The 21,476-nt window shown below is 34.4% G+C and overlaps 2 protein-coding genes across 2 annotated transcripts; one reads left to right on the plus strand and one right to left on the minus strand.

The window, feature by feature from the left end:
- Positions 1 to 3,465: 3,465 nt before the first annotated feature.
- LOC133311530 (transcription factor bHLH18-like) lies at positions 3,466 to 8,708 on the plus strand. Its single transcript, XM_061512585.1, has 4 exons — positions 3,466 to 3,501; positions 4,122 to 4,688; positions 7,599 to 7,955; positions 8,646 to 8,708. Exons 1-4 carry the CDS (start codon positions 3,466 to 3,468, stop codon positions 8,706 to 8,708), a joined length of 1,023 nt encoding a protein of 340 aa, XP_061368569.1.
- Positions 8,709 to 11,657: 2,949 nt separating this feature from the next.
- Positions 11,658 to 20,930, minus strand: LOC133311509 (acyl carrier protein 1, mitochondrial). The gene is made up of 2 exons (XM_061512566.1): positions 20,670 to 20,930; positions 11,658 to 12,068 (listed from the first exon to the last, which is right to left on the minus strand). The coding sequence occupies exons 1-2, from the start codon at positions 20,853 to 20,855 to the stop codon at positions 11,892 to 11,894; spliced, it is 363 nt and encodes a 120-aa protein (XP_061368550.1). The 5' UTR covers positions 20,856 to 20,930; the 3' UTR covers positions 11,658 to 11,891.
- Positions 20,931 to 21,476: the final 546 nt, after the last annotated feature.

Consider the following 21,476-nt stretch of genomic DNA (forward strand, 5'->3'; position numbering starts at 1 on the left):
ATGTATTAAAGATGTAAATGGAATACATTCACTGTTTAAGTCTCACAAAATTATAGATTGAGATCAGCGGTGCACCGAAATTTTTTTTATAATAGGATGCAAAATAAAATTTTAAAATTATAAATATTATTAAAACTAATAGGAGAATTATTATAAATATTTTTTTAGAGAAAAACTAACTATAATAACATATTATTATTAAAAAATATTATTTTTATATAAAATAATAAAAAATTAAAATATAGGTAGCCAACGCCCCTCTCCCCCCTTCTCGATCCGCCGGATGAGATATTATTATGTTAAGAAATATAGCATTCAATATAGATGACTTGTTTATATGAAGTTTTATATATGAGTTAAGTGTGTATCTTTTTAGTTTTTAATATTATGTTATATAATATGGAAGGATCCATTTACAATTTTTTTTTATAAATTACACTACGTATGACCGGTCATACACTCTTGATTAAAGTATGACCGGTCGGTCATACTTAATATAGTTTGTAAGAGTTTGTAAATAAAAAGTTTATAAATATAACTTTTCTCAATTATAATATGAAAAAATTATTCTTTTTCTCTGTTCAAGTCAGTTGAAGTGATTGAGGAGAGAGAAAAAAAAAGAAAAAAATAACTTTAATTTCATATTATAATTATGTCTTATCGGTAAGTCATAATATTAAATATTAAAAACATACAAGGTTCTGTCATTTAAAAGCATCCACCTTTTTTCCCCTTTATATATACGATGAAAATTTTTCTTTTTTGTGTTTTATATTCATAGTTTCATAATTTGCCAAGTGTTATGGTGTGATATGGTTTGGGGTTGAAACTTCTGTAAGGACATAACGGAAAATTTGATATTTGAGTTAATCGCTAAATATGTTATTTGAAAATTGAAATCGAACCAGAATTCAACTATACATATTGGGTGAAGACTTATATCTCTGATGGAGTTCATATATAATAACTGTTACGAGCCAATTATTCATTTAAATAATACCTTACGGTCTATTATAAGAACTAGTATTAATTATGTTTCAAAAAAAAAAGAAAAAAAGAAATAGTATTAATTGTTGATTAATAATTGTTCTAATTAAAATTATATATAATTGAGTACCTTCTAGATACTTGTCAATAGCTTAATTCATTACAATATTTTGTCGTTTCCTCTTACTCGAGAGTACTCTATTGGTCGTATCCCAATCTTTAATTTTTCCTATTCAAGTTTTGTCATACAATAAGCGCATTACATTACATGTTTGCCACTTGGCTTTACCCACTTGTTATAGAATAATTAGTATCCTTTTATTTATATAACGTATTTCGTAATAATTTTCAAATAAAATAAGATTTGAATGTATTAAAGTATTTAAATTTATTTAACACTGATCGAGTTTTATATTTATTTAAACGATAATGAAGTGTAGGTACAAATTGAACATGATAGTCAAGTATAAGGACAAAAAATGTAGTGTTTCTAATCTTTATGCTTAATACTTATTTTTAATTTGATTCCTATACTTTATTGTATTATGCCCCCTAAAGATAATACTATAACAGATGCATACGGCAAGGGAAAAATGTTTAGTGCTATGGGCCCATGTGCTCATTCATCAATGGATTGACACTTGGATAAAAAAATAATTCTCCTTTTTTCTCAATTATTGTCCATATTTGATTGGTCGGGATCACTGAGTCAATGGTGCTCCGGGAGTGCCAAAATTCTTTTCTACGACAAGAATCAAAATCAGAAATAATATTATGTATAAAAACTAATTTTAAACTATTTAATTGGTATAGAGACCAAATTAAAAATGAGAACCACACGTAGCAACCAAATATATATATATTTTTTGGTAAGCTCCAAAAATATATTTTAACTTATTAATAAAAATCAAACTGATAAAGAATATGTCTATTGTGTGAGGACTTTGAAACTAAAAAAAAAAGTAGGTCGGTTCTATATTTAATATGAATAAGAGTTGTTTAGCAAAAAAAAAATATGAATAAGAGTTTAATTTGCATTCATGTAATAATATTTTACATATTATTAGTTTTCATCACTTCATCCTCTTATTAATTAAAATAAAATAATAAATATTAATGTCAAAATATTACTAAATATCAGTACAAATTTAATTTTTTATACATTAACAATAGTACAACACATACAATTTTTATAGTTAAACAATGCATACAAATTAAGTTCTGATCGGACCAGATACGGTTGGGATGGCCCAATGCATATTAAGCTCAAATCACACACGGTTGAGACTCCTTGGAAGGTTATTGGCCTGGGCCTGGTATTGTTGTTGGGGGATGAGTCTGAGCTCTTTGTCCTTCGTCCTTCACGTTGCTCCAGATGGGGGTACCTGCGAAGACACTCCGATGTTTAAGTCAGTATCAGAGGCAGGTGTTTATATTGTGAAAGTAAAGGATGATCGTGACTTAGTGGTACAACGTATGTTTATATAGTAGTCAAGATGTATGCTTGTAGGATACCTTTCTTCATGGTGAAGGCAAAGGTTCCTTGGTACCAACGTAGTGTGGCTGTCAGTGTTTAAATGTTGAGGAGCTTGCTGCCATGGTGTCTAGTAGTAGAGTCATAGCGAGCTGGAGCTGTCCGTAGTTTACTGGTGTGAGGGCGCGGTGGTGTTGCCTTGGCCCTTAAGTTTATTGTCTGTAGACGGTATCTTGTTGCGTGGGGAACAAGTACATCCTGCATGTCCTGAGGAGGTATTGCGCCGTGTAGGACGCGATAGGGTCATCGTGCTGGTGTACCGCGATAGGGTTATCGCACTGGTGTACCGCGACAGGGTTATCGCGTCTGTGCCTGCCTTTTATGCCTTTATTCTGGGTCCTATATGGGCTTGGGCTTTCATGTGTTTATTGGACCCTGGTTAGGCCTATATTATATCCGGATCAAGTTCTATAGCTAAATAATTAAACAGTGATGCTACTGTTTAATTTGTACAGGTATATATGAACAAAATCTTATATAATATAACACAATGAAAAGAGCAATCCTGTAAAGTCTAAATGATTTCTTGTGGTCCCAATATTATATCTTGCCAGTTCCACTTTTGGACACAATAATTGTTTACATAAATCCAAAATTTATCATTGAATAATTGAATGGTTATTAAAATATTCATTCATTGATTTCGTAATCAACTTCCTACCAATTGCATTTTACTATAATGAGGAAGGGTATAGTGGCAATCTGAGTTTTATTATGTCATAAAAGTGAACTAATTTTAAATGTATTGGTTCTGGTGACCATGGTCCATGGCCACCGCATTAGTCTAACACCATAAAAATATAAATACAGCTAATGGGACACCAATAAAAATAAAAATAAAAATAAAAAATTGCATTGTGCTATATAAGTTGCTAAGCCTGCTTTTTATCAACTGCACTGATGCATAAGATCAACTTTAGGAGTTCTCTTCAGTGTGCAAAAAAATGGAGGATTCATTGGAGAATTGGGTTTCTCATTTGGTAATAGCACTTCCATTATACCATTATCAGCATACTAAAAATTTCTTAGAGCAATATGATTTGACTTTATCTTTATATTTTATTACTTAATTTTTTTCTTCTATTTGGCATGTCCAATTTTCATAGGAAATGGAAGATAATATCTTTAATCAAAGTCATAACTCATTACATGAGGAAGAGTTCCTCAAAGAGATCCTTAAGCAGCCAGATTTTTCACCTGAAAGTGAATGTCCCTCCTTTTATCCTTGTTCTACAATCCAAAACAACACTTCTCTAGACATTGTTGAAGGTGGGGATGCTACTAGCCCCACCAAGAGCGGTTTGTCCTTTGATGAGACAAGCTTTGATGGGAATGGTACCCTGCACAAAAGTAACACCACCAACACCACTTTATCTTCAGAAACTTATGCCTGTTCACTTAAATGTGCAAAAATGGGAGATTCATTGGAGAATTGGATTTCTCATAATTTGGTAATAGCATTCTCATCTCATATTATCATCAGCATACTATAAATTTCTTAGTGCATAATTTGACTATCTTTATGAACATATATACCTTGTATTACCTACAAGTACATAACTTTATTATTTTTCTCTTTTTCATGTCCAAATTGTTATAGGAAATGGAAGATGATATCTTCAATCAAAGTCATAACTCAAGTCATGAGAACCAAGAGTTCATTAGAGAGATCCTTGAGCAGCCAAATTTCTCACCTGAAAGTGAATGTCCCTCCTTATATCATTGTTCCACAATCCAAAACAACAACACTACTGCTATAGGTATTGTTGAAGGAGGTGCTACTAGCCCCACCAAGAGCAATTTGTCCTTTGATGAGACAAGCTCTGATCATGGGAATGGAACCCTTCACAAAAGTAACAGCTCCAACTCCATCATGTCTTCTGAAAGATGTGGCTGTTCTCCATCCACATACCTTCTATCTTTTGATAACTCAAGTGTTGAACCAATCATCCATGAACCTTCCCCAAAGCATAATTCAGCATTTGGAACCAAAAAAAGGACTATAGGGAAAGAGGGGTTTGGATTTGAACCAAGTTTGCTCCAAGCAACAAAGAGGATTAGAAGGTCATCTGAAACAAAAGATCACATAATTGCTGAGAGGAAAAGGAGGCAGGAACTGACTCAGAACATCATAGCACTCTCAGCATCCATACCTGGGTTGAAGAAGGTTAGTTCTTAGATGAATTAATTAGTATTAAAAAACTTAGATAAATGCCCTTAATTTTTTAGTTTTAACATGTCTTATTACTTAAAAAATCTTTGAAAACTTTTTGGGTTTAAAGCATGAATTTAATGTATAAACTCACTTATCTTATACTTAAGTTTAACTTTTCATTTTATTTTAAAAAACAAAAACGATAATGTCATATCATAAACTAGCTCTTTAAAAAAAAAATTAAAATATTAGGTGGGCACACATATTTTATGGCGCCTCTCAAGTTACAGCTCCTATATTCTGCCTTGAGCTTTTCAATAATTTTTACGGTTTAATATTTCTCATGTATGCACGTATAAAAGTATGTGGAGCTCATGTGAGAAAAAGAGAGAAAGAAAAAATACAGTTCCATACACTTTTATTTATGTAGAAGATAAATTTATCTCCTATAACATGACAAAGAATAAACCCAACTTTTATACACTATAGGAGAATTCTTATTCTAAGAGAAAAAATATGTGTCATTTTAAAGGACACAAACTTAGATCATTTTAAAAAAGAGATAGAGATAAAAAAATATGGGTCTCACTAAAAAAACAAAGTTTACTTCTATTTAAAAAACTTAAATTATACAAATATGATGTACTTGCACTGCATGTTAATATAGCCGTCTTTAGGGAATATTATGAGTTAATTTTAATGATTGTATATTGTTTTAATTAGTTGTATATACTTATTTTTAAATTATGGTTTGAATGACCATTTTTTTTAGTAAAAGCATGACTATAAATAAAAAGTGCAATACTTTTGCTATAAATTTTTTTAATAATAAGTGCATACCAAATTCATAGTTACATTATTTTTTAATTATTATCACACTTTGAAGAATTGTTAATAATTAAAATAAAAGTGCAATTATTTCGTTATAAAACTTAAATAATAAGTGCATATAGTATTGTTTTGTTATAATAAGAATACTTAGTCATGTCATTTTTTTGTGTTTATCATATTTTGAAGAATTGTTAATTTGTTATTCTGAAAATAAAATTAAAAATGACACCTTAAATTAAAAAATATACTAACATACAACGTCGGTGGTATTTTAATTAGTAAATCTTATACATTATGTTTTTTTTTTTTTGGTAAACTATACATTATGTTTTAATTGCAAACATCAGTACTGTAATTGTCTTCTTAAAATATGTTTTTGTTTTACGTGCATATAATATTTTTATTGACTCAATTTTCTGTTATTGTTCCACTAATTTAATACATTAAGAAAACTTATGTATAAATTAAACAGAAAAATATTTCTGCAATTAATGCAGATAAGTTATCTGTATTTACTTCCAAAACGATGTCGGTTTGGGATTGAAAGATTAGAAAATTATAATTATAAAGACTATAATAATCTTGAAATAAATTAAAATTACAAAAATATCATGATTTTCGTCCCAAAACGACATCATATTTCGTTTACTGCAGATAACTTATCTGTACTAACTGCAAAAAAAAATGAACTGTAAATTAGATCAGTAGTTTTGTTAGAATCAATGACCTGGATTTTGATAATTCACAAGGAAAAGATATATAGAGTAAGAATGAGAAACTATTCTTTTACATAATTTATTTTTTTTACACATATTTATATTAAAATAATATTCAAGAATTGGTTGATTTTTGTATCCTTTACATATGCAAGAATTAGAGTGACATAAATATAATATTAAAAAATACGATAATATGTGATATACAAATATTTGCATTCATTAATATATTAAAGGTTCTAGGATTTGAATCGCTATTATTGTACGTAAAGTTTTTTTTTTTTTTTTTTATAACATATGAAATCGTAATCTACTTTCACAATTTTTTAATTGTATTATTGAAAGAAACATGCCACAAGCAAACTAATCAATGGCACCGGGACAAAATACAAATGATGCTGCTTTTCATGGTCCACTTCTTTATCTGAATATTATATTCAATTCCCGAAATCATAGAATTATCATTGTTTTTATATAAACTGTAAATTGAAAATTCATTTATATAAAAACTTAATGGCGCTATGCTTAAATATGCATGTTAATTAGAAAGAGATTTTCAAGTATTCGAAACTTATATGTACACATACCAAACACATCTTTAAAGAAAACAAATTTGCATACATATATAATTATGAAAAAAGTGTGTGTCATTTTAAAGGATATAAAGTTGTGTCATTTGAAGTAAGAAAAAGATAAATCATGAGAGAGAGAAGACAAAAAAATAAATAAAGGTATGGATCTCACCTCTTTGTCAGAGTGAAAAGACACAAGTTATATTATTTAAAAAGGAAAAAAGTTTCTGCAGTTAATGCAGATAAGTTATCTGCATTTATTCCCAAAACGACGTTGTTTTGATATTGAAATCTTAAAAAATTATAAATATAAAGACTATTATAACCGTGAAATAAATTAAAATTACAAAATACCATGATTTCCGTCTCAAAACGATGTCGCATTGGGCTTACTGCATATAACTTATCTGCAGTAACTGCAGAAAAAGCGAACCCTATTTAAAAAGACAAATATTCTTCCTTATAATATGAGTTGTTTTTTCTACGGTCAATGTAGATAACTTATCTATATTGAGCCAAAACGATGTCATTTTGAGGTGAAAATTAAGGTGTTTTTGTAATTACAATTTATTTCAAGGTTATAATAGTCTTTTTTATTATAATTTTTTAATTTTTAACCTAAAATTGATGTCGTTTTGAGAGTGAATGTAGATAACTTATACGTTCACGGTAGAAATATTAAAGCATGGAACATTTTCTTTCTTTCTTTTATCAAACATTTTAATTATAAATAACTTTAATATCTGGGTTGCAACATGTAGCACCTAATTTATTTATTTTTATTTATATAATTATAACTATAGATGGACAAGGCTTATGTACTTCGTGAAGCTGTCAATTACACGAAACAACTTCAAGAGCGTGTTAAAGAGCTGGAGAATCATAACAAAAATAAAAGAGTAGATTCAGCAATATGGATCAGGAAATCTCAAGCCTCATCAAATAAAAGCACCATCGATTGTGAAACGAACTCAGAATCACAACTTGAGGTTGAAGCAAGAGTCCTAGAGAAGGAAGTGCTTATTGGAATCCATTGTGAGAAACAAAAGGACATAGTGCCCAAAATACACGTCTTGCTTGAAAAGCTCCATCTCTCTATAACCAATAGTAGTGTATTACCATTTGGGACTTCTACTCTTATAATCAACATTATTGCTCAGGTATGAAATTAACAATGCAATTTTTTCTTTGATCCAATAAAATGTTATTTCATTTCAAGTGTATTATGTTGGGTTTTTTCCTCCTTCAATGCTACACAAGGCCCAATGTTACTTTTGTGGGGCTCAAGAAACTCTAGTTCCACTTTTGATATTCTAGAATCTTTCTTTTTGTCCTATATAAGCTTGTGTTATATGAGAAGTTAGAGCTAGATAATTTGAGACAATTTTGAGAGCACATTTAGGGAGAAGTTTGAACGTTAGACCTCCTTAGGAAAGTTTGAGTGAATATCACCATTGAAAGTGATGTTTATGTGTACCATCATTTATTGATGAAGTTTGATATCTTGTACCTATTATTTTCACATTGAAAGTTTGATTATAAACTAATATCTCGTTGATTTTTACTTTTTTTATATTGAAGAAGGTTTCTCTCCCCTGCATTCTTCTATTTTCGCTGTGTATAGGCTGACCTGGTGATTCAGGCAGACCTTAGAGAGCCGAGCTCTGAGCTCGACATTTGACTTGCGACACATTTCTGTGCTGAGTTGAGAGAACCGAGTTCCAAACATATTATCCTACAATATTGGTTCTCATAGTTGATATTTATGTTCAAACTTAATTGTATATGAATTAAATAATTTGTAATGTTAAGGTAACGTGAAATTCTAATTTGTAATAACTACGATGTAGATGGATGGAGAATACAGCATGAGCATGGATGACCTAGTGAAAAACCTGAGAGAAGATCTGTAGGAGGCATATGCCATGCAACAGTGACCGTGATAGTGCGTCAAAGAAATTCTCCAATTGTAATTTTTGATGGGCAGAGGATGCTATGGAGAAGCTTTTGCACCTCGCATTGGTGGTTAGGTTTGTTTTCTTGTTTGTGACATAAAATGAAAAAAGCCTCGAGTATGTTTGTTTGTTCAAATGCTATTGTAAAAACGTCTTAAATTATGTATACAAGTCTATTTTCTTCTGCTACCATCGCTTCTTGAATTGGAGAGAATCTCAATTGGGTCTTGTGCTTAAAAGGACAAAGTTATAAACATATTTCATTCAAAAATATTAAGCCATCCCAAAAAGCCAAGGATGAAAACACGATGCTGCACGTGCAATGTTAAGGATAAAAACATGCACAATCCCCCTCTCGTGAGAATAATGGAAGGGGGAGCTTAAAACTCTCGTAAGCTGTACACTTCTAATATAGGCTAAGCGACAAATCATGATGAGTGGATTTGATATCATATTTTGAGTCAAATTTTTTTTTTTTTTGAAATATTTTATCGGTTCATCGCTTCGCGAATAATCTAATGTAGGACAAATTCAGACACCTCCCAAAAGTGATATTGAGGAGGATCGAATACTTGCTCTCACACCTACTTACTTAACTCATATATGCTAACTGAGCTACCACCATTTGGTTGACTCAAAACTTTAAGACAATATATTTATGGGTTTAATATTTCTCCTGAAGATAAAGTTATTTTCAGTAAATTCAAAACGACATTGTTTTAGGTTGGAAAAAAAAAATAATGATAAAAATTAATATAACCTCAGAATAAATTAGAATTATAAAAATATATTTTTTCCAATCTCAAAACAATGTTGTTTTGAGTTCACTGGATATAATTTATCTCCAAAGACAGGAGGAACATTAAACCAGATTTTTTCCACTTATATCATCCTCCTATGATTTTTTTCTAGTGAATGTAGAACTTCTCGTACACATTTTAATTTCATTTCTGATCAGACTAATACAATATGGGCTGGTCAATATATATCGGGCCCAATCACACACAGTTAATGTGAGAAGACTTTGGATTGGATTATCTGCGTCTTGGATTGTTGATGGCTGTTTGTAACGAGATGAATGTGATTATCATTTGGCGTGATGTGTCTGACTAGGGTGGGTACTTGCAATGACACTATAACGCTCAAGTCAGTATCAAATTCAGACTTATGTGGTATTCTTACTGAATTAGATTGTCATACCTGGGTATGTACCCTTTGTTTATATAGTGGATCTGATGCCGCCTTGGGTAGGCGGTATGCCTTCTGATTGGCTGTTCATGGGCTGCATGTTCTGTTAGTGCCTTTCTGGCCTTATTTCTATTATGTCAAACTATCTGAGTAGAGTGGTGACAAGCTGGAGCTGTCCTTTATGTATTGGCGCGGTGGCTTCTTATGCGTGTTTTGTTAACCTATTTTTTAACTCTGAAGTCATATTTAATCGCGGCCCCTAATTCTTTATGCGTGATATACATATCGCGCATTGTTTTGGCCCTATGTGTTTGGACCTTTAATCTCTTGGGTTTTAGCCCTTGGTGGGGGCGATCGTATTTTATCAAGATCAATTTCTAACATCTCATCAAAATAGTAATAAAATATAAATAAAAGCAAGTACAGGACAAGATTTTAAATGTGAAAAACTCTTACAATGCATACGGTAAAAATCACGGGACTCGAGACAGTCCAAAAACAAGATTCCACTATGATCACGAGTTGTTTATGATCACCACATTTTAGTTATCAATGCTTACAAAAACCCTGCAACATGGACAAATTACAAAGCATAGTTTTTCTTACAATGACATATGACATTGTTTATTTGCACTAAGAGATTTGTTTAAGCCTGATTTTTTATGTTAGTTTTTTGCTTTATTTATTAATTTAAATGCAATTTTGTTTCTGAATCAATCTTTCGATATATTTTGACATGTGGATGAATCTTTGAGCACAAGGAAGGGAGCAGTTGAAATAATATGTAGAGGTGTGCCAGTAGATGAGCAAATGTGGGTTGCCCCTTAAACAAAAGATGCGAATTTTGAAAATTTAGTCATAAAATATTGGGTGTTTGGTTTTTCTTTTATAATTATTTAAAAAACTCAAAGTATTAAAAAAAACACCTATATTAAACATTCACATTATTTTGTTTCTTAATGTTCATCCAAACCAATCTTAATTTTATAGATATGATTTTATTTTAATCTAAAGTTCCTATAGAATTTTTTTTAAATCCACTATTTAATTATAAATTGTCATGTCATGAAAAGAATTCCATTAATTGTACCAACTATAACTTTTAGTGCACAATGACAGAATTAAATTTAATTGATAATACTAATATATTTTTTTCCTTTTTGAACTTTGTAGTTAACTTTTAATTAACCAATTATTCTTAAATTTGTCTTGGCCTGACATTTTGTTAACTTTCTCTCAATAAAATACACTTAGTTGACAAGTGTGGCGTTTGTTGACAAAGAAACATAGTACGCAGAGAAAAAATCAATCTCTGAACGATACAAATCATTGATTTGAAACAATTATTGAGTGGGAATAGCTTTGAGTGGAACATGCATTTGTCATCAATTGAATAAGATCCTATTAAAGACTAGCAAATTGTCTCTCGTACATTTAGTAGTGCCGTTTAAAAAGTTTCACCCCTATGGAGCCTATAGATCTAGCACGATATAAAGATTTACGAAACTTTTAGAAACATTAAACATATAAAAAGTTGTACCAGCTGTTCAATTATACTTAATTTTATAAAGTATATATATCTCAAAAAAAAAAAAAAAAGGATAAGCTTAAGACAGTTTTCCAGGTTAGTTTCCTTAAAACCTTTCCACCATGATGCATACATAACAGGACATTTACAGGTTAGCACCTAGCAGATCACAAATATAGCAATATAGCATAGTAAAAAGCAAAACTTAAAATTATGGTCCTTCACCAGTTCTTCACTGACAAATTCATTTCCGAACAGTTCACATTATTTTCAATAACCAGCCTCTTCACTCCAATTCAAATGGGAAAAAAGGAAAAGATAAAAGAGAGACCAGATTCCAGAAACATCCAGTGAAAGAAGTACAAGGCAGGTTGCAATGATGTTAAGTTCAACATGTAACTAAATAGGAAAAAACACAACATTAGTTAACTAGCCATGGGATGGTTAGAAATATACTCAATAGCAAGATCACAAGAGTCAATTTTATCAGCTTCCTTGTCTGGAATCTCCAGCTTGAACTCCTCTTCTAGTGCCATTACAATTTCCACGTTGTCCAAGCTATCCAAACCCAAGTCCTTCTGGAAATGTACATCTGGAGCCACCTGAGGAGGAGGAGAAACCAGTAAACCCAAAAATATATGATCTGCAATGCTTACCATTTACAACAAAGCTGCATGACCAAATATGCAAAATGGAAGAATAGGCATAAAATCAAATTCAAGTGGACATTAGCAATATTTTTATAGAAGAAAAAGAACATGTAAGTGCTAGATATAGGCAAGACAATAGGGCTGTGCAAAATAACTGAACCGAACTAAATCGAACCACATTTTTTGGAACCGGTTTTGAGAACTAAACTGGTTTTATAAACCAATTTAAAAATTAAACTGAACCAAAAGAACCGGTTCGAAACCAGTTTGCATACTTGAATGGATACCGAACTGGTTCGGAAAAAGAAAAAAAATTCGGTTAAGAACTGAGCTGGTTTAAACCAATTCAATTTGGTTCAGTCAAAAAAATGGTTTGGGTCAACCCATGCCCACCCTTACAAAACAACCACACAAAAGTTTTAAAAAAGAAAAGATAAATAAGCTCTTTCATGACTTATATGCTCAAAAGATGTTTTGAAAACAAATTTGGAAGTTTCCAAAAAGAAAATTAGTTTATTTGAGCGGGAAGAACACATAGATAGTTCATACCATCATCCTTAGTGGCATATTATAACATCCCGCATTTCATTATGATGTTAAATGGCTTGAGGTTGGAAGAGTTTCAGATCAACTTATGCATATTCTGGACATTTCATGAGTGCATTGACTGAGGAAAAGTGTAATTGACACTACCCAGATTTTCTCAATGAGTGCAAGAGAACCAAGAGACTATTGAACATATAGCAACACATTTATTAAATAGAGTATTATAGTTGGTAGAAGGATCCTGATTCCTGAATCATGAGGAACTAAAATTTTACGGTTAAAGAAGATTTTTGATAATTATCTACAAAAAAGGAGGATGGTAAAGAGCCCGAAAAAAATGGGTAGTGGATTTCCAGCTGATGCATAATTTGATGCAATATTTTCTCCTACAGCTGAAAAGTGAATGCAAGCATCAGAAAATTACTCAAATTCATGAGGGTAAAAAAGGTGCTGGAGTAGGGCGAAAGAGAACCAAGAGAGTATTTCACATTTAGTTACACCTTAATTTAAACATCTATTATTTTTGGCAGACTGGTGCTTAATTCCAAGGAACCAGTAAACAAGATATTTGTTAATCTAATTCTGCTGGTAAACAAGATATTTGAAATGGATTTGGCTCCTCTATACTGAGCCTCACTTTAGAGGGAAAAGGGATCTTAACCAGTGTTAATATTACATGCACAAGCATAAACAAATCATAGATTTATTAAATCCACTCCCTTGATTTCTTCATCAATGGTTGTGGCCCCTCACTTTTATTTCTAAAGTGAACCCCTCACTTTGAAGGAACCAAATTCTTTGATAATAATTAGGAAAAACCCAGAAGTAACGCGCATTCATATCCACTGAAACAGATAGAGGGGGGGGCGAGGAAGTGCAATACCAGCATTTTCTGCAGCTGATTTTTTAGGAGGTATGGGAATAACCCAGTTTCAAATTTTTATATATTCTCTTCTCAGGTACTATGAATATGAGTGTTGTTTTTCAAGCAGTGGTTAGAACTAGAACACTTAGCTGATATATGAAAGTTTAAACTGTGTCAAATGATATGAGTAGGATAGATCATAGAATGTGAAAACAGACTGTCTAAGATTGTGAATTTACTGGCTGCGAGCAGATTGTCATTTCAGAAGTAAGACACCAAATTATCTAATTGTGTATAAAAGTGAGCTCATAAATTTTGAACAATTGTAAACTCAAACTGAATAAGATTATAGATATTGTTAACAAAGTAAATGTATTGCAGAGTGAAAATTGTTATCAGCTTATGAAGAGAATTCGAATACATGTGGATTGTGAAATTGTTAGGCATCCCACAGTTACTAAAGTGTTTGTTGCAAGGCAGAAAAGGGATTTGGGGTTTCAAAAAACGTAGCCTTTGTTGCAAGAGTGGGAAGCAAATGAGGAAACCGTTAAGGAGAAGAATTAAAGGAAGGGAATTAACGCCTTTGGGAGGGAAGGAATTAATTTGGTGTATGAATTAAGAGATCTAGCTCTGAAGTTTCTGATTTTGGGGAAATTACTGTTGTTAGTAGCTGTGTATGAATTATGGGAGGAAACAAATTATCAAAGTCTAGTAATGGAGCATGTTCTATATATTTTGGTCTAACTTATTTTAAATAGGATGAAATCTTCTAATCTGAACAAGTATTGTATGTGTATTAGTGTTGTTTCAACTTAAATGGAACCAGAAAACTTTGAAATTTTCTTTATGTTTGAAATTTACATTGGAAACAATGCTCCTCTAAGCTCTCCATTTAACACTGAAAATTAAGTGCTGCTAATAATTTTGTAATGCCTCGTAGTAAGGATCAAACTCAACCCTTTTACTATCAACAAGAATAATTAGGACCTTAGATGGATTCGACATAAGGCTTTTATAGAAGGAAATATAAACCCCACCCCCCAAAAAAGAAAAAACTCAAACCACAAAGAAAATTTCAGCCAGAATTATGTTCAGGCTTCCATACAAAATTTTTACCAACAACCGTATCTGTATAAGCCTCCTCTCTACACTTACAGAATACAGAAGCATTTGAAGCAGAGAGTTCAGACCCAAGTGGGAAGGAGGTAAAAGGAATGAAAGGCCATCCTGAGCCCAGTCAAGAAATTACCTTGATTTTGAATAGACTAATCAACAAAATGTTACTTTGTGAACAGAGGGTGTTTGAGAAATGGGCTATGATTTCATAACTTTAATATTGTCTACAAGAACACAGCTAATTTGTTTTAAATTTTGAACTTAGGAAAAGTTTTTTTTAATAGGAAGGGGGAGAGTTAATAAGTACTACCTACGATAAAAACAAGGCAAGATAAAAGAGGTGTTAATCACCAAGAGACAAGAGGTATTCATTGTAATCCTTGTTATATTAAACTACACAACATTGGTGCTATTATATAGCAAACCAATTGAAGAATACAAAGAGACACACTCAATGTGGGACTTCTATACTATGTACAGCAACACTCCCCCTCAAGCTGGAGCATATAGATCGTATGCACCAAGCTTGTTACATATCTGGTCTATCCTAGGTCCTCTCAAAGACTTAGTAAATACATCAGCTAATTGATCATTTGAGTTGACAAAACGAGTGACTATATCTCCTAAGAGAACCTTTTCCCTAAGGAAATGACAATCTATCTCAATGTGCTTAGTCCTTTCATGAAACACTGGATTTGAAGCAATATGCAAAGCAGCTTGATTATCACAAATGAGAGATGTTGGGCCAGTGTCTCCAAACTTGAGTTCCTTCAGTAGCTGTTTTAACCAGATGAGTTCACAGGTAGCTGTGGCCATGGAGCGATATTCTGCTTCAGCACTTGATCTAGCAACTACACTTTGATTCTTACTTCTCCAGGAAATCAAGTTATCTCCAACGAATACACAATACCCAGAAGTGGATCTTCTATCAATAGGAGAACCTGTCCAATCAGCATCTGAGTATCCTACAACTCTGGTATGACCTTTGTTTTCATAGAGAAGACCTTTGCCAGGAGCAGTCTTGATGTACTTGAGGATACGGATTACTGCATTCCAGTGATCTTCACAGGGAGAATTCAAGAACTGACTTACTACACTGACTGCAAAGGAAATGTCTGGTCGAGTAACTGTGAGATAGTTCAGTTTCTCAACCAATCTTCTATACCTTTCTGGATCAGAAAATAGCTCCCCCTGATTTGGTAAAAGCTTGACATTTGGATCCATAGGAGTATCAACGGGCTTAGCATTTAACAATGTTGTTTCCTCAAGAATATCCATAGCATATTTTCTCTGTGATAGTACAATGCCATCTTTGGATTGGGCCACTTCTATCCCTAAGAAATATCGGAGTCTTCCAAGGTCCTTTGTTTGAAAATGATGGCACAAATGTTGTTTTATCTGAGTTATGCCATGAGTATCATTACCTGTAATGACGATATCATCAACATATACTACCAAATAAATAGAACCTGAATCAGAGTGTCTGTAAAAGACTGAGTGATCAGCCTCACTTCGAGTCATGCCAAACTGCTGCACAACAGTGTTAAACCTTCCAAACCAAGCCCGGGGAGACTGCTTTAGACCATACAAGGATCTTCGGAGACGACAAACTAGGTTAGACTCCCCCTGAACAACAAAACTAGGAGGTTGCTCCATATAAACCTCTTCCCGCAGATCACCATGGAAGAAAGCATTCTTTATGTCCAGCTGATACATAGGCCAGTGATGAATGGCTGCCATAGTAATAAAGAGGCGAACAGAAGTCATTTTTGCCACGGGAGAAAATGTGTCACCATAGTCAAGGCCAAATATCTGAGTATAACCTTTAGCCACCAAGCGGGCCTTAAGACGGTCCACCTGACCATCCGGACCAACTTTAACCGTGTATATCCATCGACAGCCAACAACAGACTTCCCAGAGGGAAGGGGAACCAGATCCCAGGTACCACTACTATGAAGTGCACTCATCTCATCAATCATGGCTTGTCGCCAACCAGAATGTGATAACGCCTCACCTGTAGTCTTAGGAACAGATACAGAAGAAAGAGAAGAGAGGCAAGCAAAATGGGATGGTGAAAGACGATGATAACTCAAATTTACTAAATACCTGGGAGGGGGACGAGAATCACGAGTACCTTTCCGGAGTGCAATGGGCACATCAATGTCAGACGGAAGGATCGGAGCTGCCGGAGGAGATGATGACGGAAGTGAGTCCACAGGAGCCTCAGTAACAATAGGGGCAGACTCGGTGGGGGCAGGGTCCTGGGGAACAGGGGGACGTTGCCGACGATGATAGACAAGGGGGGGAACAGGGGCGGGAATAGGGACGGGGACATCGAAAGAAGGAGATGGTGAAGGTATATAGTGAACTGAAACAGGTGGTAAAGGTAGCTGAGTAGCAACAGAATCACTGGGATGGGAGGAGGAGTCAAAGAATGGAATAGACTCAAAGAATGTAACATCCGCCGAGACAAAGTAACGACGAAGACTAGGAGAATAACAACGATAACCCTTTTGTGAGCGAGGGTAACCCAGGAAAATACATTTATGTGACTTAGCAGATAACTTGTCAATACCAGGACTGAGATTGTGGACAAAACAAGTAGAACCAAAGATGTGAGGAGTGAGTGGGTACAAAGGTTGATGGGGAAACAACACAGAATGTGGTACCTGATTATGAAGTACGGAGGAAGGCATCCGATTAATGAGATAACAAGCTGTGAGGACAGCATCGCCCCAATACTGGAATGGGATATGACCATGTAACAAAAGTGTCCGAGTAGTCTCAATTAGGTGACGGTTCTTGCGTTCAGCAACGCCATTCTGTTGAGGGGTGTGTGAACATGATGTCTGGTGAAGGATGCCGTGAGATGCAAAGAAGGTTTGAAACTGATGAGACAAATATTCACGAGCATTGTCACTTCGAAAAATGCGAATCGAAACACCAAATTGGGTAAGGATTTCATTAAAGAACTTGTTAAAAATAGAAAACAATTCAGACCGATTTTTCATTAAAAATAACCAAGTACATCGAGAATAATCATCGATGAAAGTGACAAAATATCTGTACCCCATAGTGGAAACGGTACGACTAGGACCCCAAATATCTGAATGAACTAAAGCAAAAGGAGACGAAGACCGACGACTGACACGATCGGGAAACGAACTACGAGTGTGCTTCCCTAACTGACACGACTCACAAGACAAACTAGATAAATTTGAGAAACGTGGGACCATCTTCTGGAGCTTAGCAAGATTTGGATGACCCAACTGAGCGTGGATAGTAAGCGGAGAATCCACAACAGAGCACACTGGAACAGAAGTTGAAAGCTGATAAAGGCCATTGGATTCAGATCTGACGCCAAGTGTCCTCCTCGAGCTCCGATCCTGCAAAATGACAGACTCTTTAGTGAAAGAAATAATACAGTCAAGGGATTGAGTCAAGCGACTAATGGAAATAAGGTTGAAAGGAGAATGAGGAACATAAAGCACATTCTCAATGGGAATAGAAGGAAAAAGGAGAACAGTGCCAATCCCTTGGGACTGAACCAGTGACCCATTAGCCATAGTGATACTGGGCAGGGGACCAGACGTACAGAGAGAGGTAAATAAAGACTTATTACCAGAAATATGGTCAGATGCACCAGAATCGAGAATCCATGGACCAAGAGAGGGTGAGTGAGAAACACCAGCAAAGGAATTACCCGTGTGTGCACTAGAGGCAGTGGTACCAGGAGGTGGTTGTGATCCAGCAATCAAGGCAGAGTCCGAGGCAGGAACAGTAGTCTGAGCAAAATGAGCGAAGCGAGGAGGGCGACCGTGAAGATCCCAGCAACGATCAATAGTATGGCCCGGCTTTTTGCAATGAGTGCAGAGAAAGCGTCTCGCGGAGAGTTTGCTTCCACGTGCAAAACCCTTGGAGACAAGGGCAGATGGGTCAATTGAAGAGGGAGCAGATACTGCAGGCTCCATAGAAGTCTTAGGTGGAATGCGAAGCAACGTAGACCAAACAGAGTCCAGCGATGGAACCAGCAACGAAAAGCAAAGAACCTCCTGTGAATAGTGACCAGCAAGGGAAAAGACACCGTAGGAAGCCGAAACGAAGTCGAAACAACAAAGTGAGGACAGATCCAAGTGCGCAAGGAGAAGACGAAGGGGACCGTGGTGGTCCGACGGCCAACCTGAGTGGGACGCGCCGCTGCAACAAAACGGGTTGCAGCCGCTGTTTGACGCGCGTTTAGGAGGATCTGAGGATGGGTCCTGGACAGAAAGGAGCGCCTTCTCGTGGCGATCAGATCGATATGGGTTTCACCGGAAAACTCGCCGGAGACGGCGGTGGACGGCGGTGGACAATGGTGCCTAATGGCGGCAGTGATCAGACAGGTCCGTAGACGATATATGGAAGCCGGAAACTGACAGATATGACTATTTCCGGGGAAAAAGAAAAAGAAAAAAATATTTTACTCAGCAGACAGTGGTCCACCGGAAAGAAAAAAAAAACGCGGATTAGGATTCCTCTTGTTAGGCTCTAGATACCATGTTAATCACCAAGAGACAAGAGGTATTCATTGTAATCCTTGTTATATTAAACTACACAACATTGGTGCTATTATATAGCAAACCAATTGAAGAATACAAAGAGACACACTCAATGTGGGACTTCTATACTATGTACAGCGACAAGAGGAAAAGCAGAAAGAAATGCTCATCAAAGCGAGGGGCCTGTCTTCCAGTCCTTCACTCCTTTGCATACCAAACCCGGTTTCAAAATGTAGATGTTATTTCCATATTTTGCTTGGGATTTTGTGCTATATAAACAAGCAAATGAGGGTAATTTAAACTATTTTATTGACATTGTCAGAAATTATGCTTTATTATATGATGGGAATCCAAAATGGCTTCCAAGTTAATATTTTGAAATAAAAACTACAGTAATTTAAATCTAAATGTACTAGCATGCACCACATATGAATAAGTATATTTAATCAAAATGCCATTTAGTAAACAACCTGTTCACTTATAGAGGTAAGATTGCATACATCTAACCCTTCCCACACACTACAATGATAGGAGCCCTGTGGACCGGGTCACCCATTTAGGAAGATATTTAAGGAAATCATAATCAAAATAATATGGGGTAAAAAGTTTGAGCCGCATTGTACCCTAGCCTGATCTAGTTTTTTCTACAACATCCATCTCAGTTGACTAAGATGTCAGCCGAAAACTACAGCAGAATTTGCTCTTTCACTAAATCTTCAAACGATTCTCCAGGTGACCAAACAGACACTACCCAGATAGTTATTGTGCTAAATTTCTAAGTTTCGAGGTAACCCATTTGGATAAATAAACATAATTAAGACCACCAACCCATTTGGAATACCCATTTCATATTTTTCAAACAAATTAAGACTACAAGCACTATTGAGCTAAGCTTTCAAATTTTACTAAGATTCTTTTGGCTAAATCGACAGAATAACAATTTGGGATACACATTTACACTTTTCACACTAATTAAGATACAAACACCACCCAGATAGTTACTGAACTAAATTTCCACACTTTGGGAAAATCCTTGAGGCTATAGCAACAGAATAACGATTTGGGATACATATTTTTCATTTTTCACAATAAATGAGACAACACAGTATAAATACAACCCACATGGTCATTGAGGTAAATCTTCAAATTTTGGAAAGACCCCTTTGGCTAAATCGACGGAATAACGATTTGGGATACCCATTTCACATTTTTCACGCCAATGAAGATTACAAACACCAACCAGATGGTTTTTGAGCTAATTTTCCAAACTTTGGTAAAACCGTTTTGACAAAATCAACAGAATAACGATTTGGGATACCCATTCATCATTTCTCAAAACATGTAAATTTTCAAATTTTGGGGCAACCCATTTGGACAAATCAGCAGTAAAACGATTTGGAACACCCATTTCACATTTTTTTTTTTGTCCAATATTCATGACTACGAAACATGGAAAAATGAATGAAGGGATAGTGAAAAAGACAGACCTTGGAAGGATCCACTTTGGGGAAATCTTTGACCACAGCGAGGACTCTGTCGATGACCTCTTCTTTGGTAAGATGATCATCGTCGTGTGAAGACATGAAGCGGAGGGAACCACCCCATGGCTGCAGCTTTGGAGCGGTTTGGAGTGGCACACGAACATGGCGGAGAATAGCTGCTCTCAGTGCCATTTTCTCTCTCTCTCTCTTTGCAAATGAGTATGAAAGTGAGGAACTTTGTTACACTCTCTCTCTCTCTTGATGGATTTGGGGGCAAAATCCAAGGACACAAGCTGCTCAATTATACTTATCTTGTGTAAAAAACAAAAAAATAATTAAGGATTAATGTTGTTTTATGTCAGAGGAGATCATTTTATTTTCTATACGTATAAAAATGGGAAAAATTAATCTTATGTTATATTTGATAAGTTTCTCTCTTACACACTTTTCGATAACTGTGTCAACTTTTTCTTTTTCTTTTCTTTTTATTTTTCAGGTGATGGAGCCCACAAGTTTGTCTCTATGACATGAAATAATTTATCTCCTTTAACATGAGATTAATAAAATCTTATAAAGATATGTGAGACATATGTGTAGCTGTATGAAGAGAAATAGGGAGAAAAAATAAATATAAGTCACGCATATATTTATACGTGTATAGAAAATAAAAAATGGTAATCTCTTCCTTTTTATTGCACAGATTTAAAATACAATGTGTTCCCTCATTAATGTAAGTTTTTATTAGTTTCAAAACAATGAGTAAGTATATCTATTTCATAGATATTATTTTTCTGAAAAAATTATTCCTACAAA

The sequence above is a fragment of the Gastrolobium bilobum genome, unplaced genomic scaffold, assembly GCF_033153095.1.
Source record: "Gastrolobium bilobum isolate Gb01-03AN ecotype WA unplaced genomic scaffold, APGP_CSIRO_Gbil_v1 utg1846, whole genome shotgun sequence".
Classification (NCBI taxonomy): Eukaryota; Viridiplantae; Streptophyta; class Magnoliopsida; order Fabales; family Fabaceae; genus Gastrolobium; species Gastrolobium bilobum.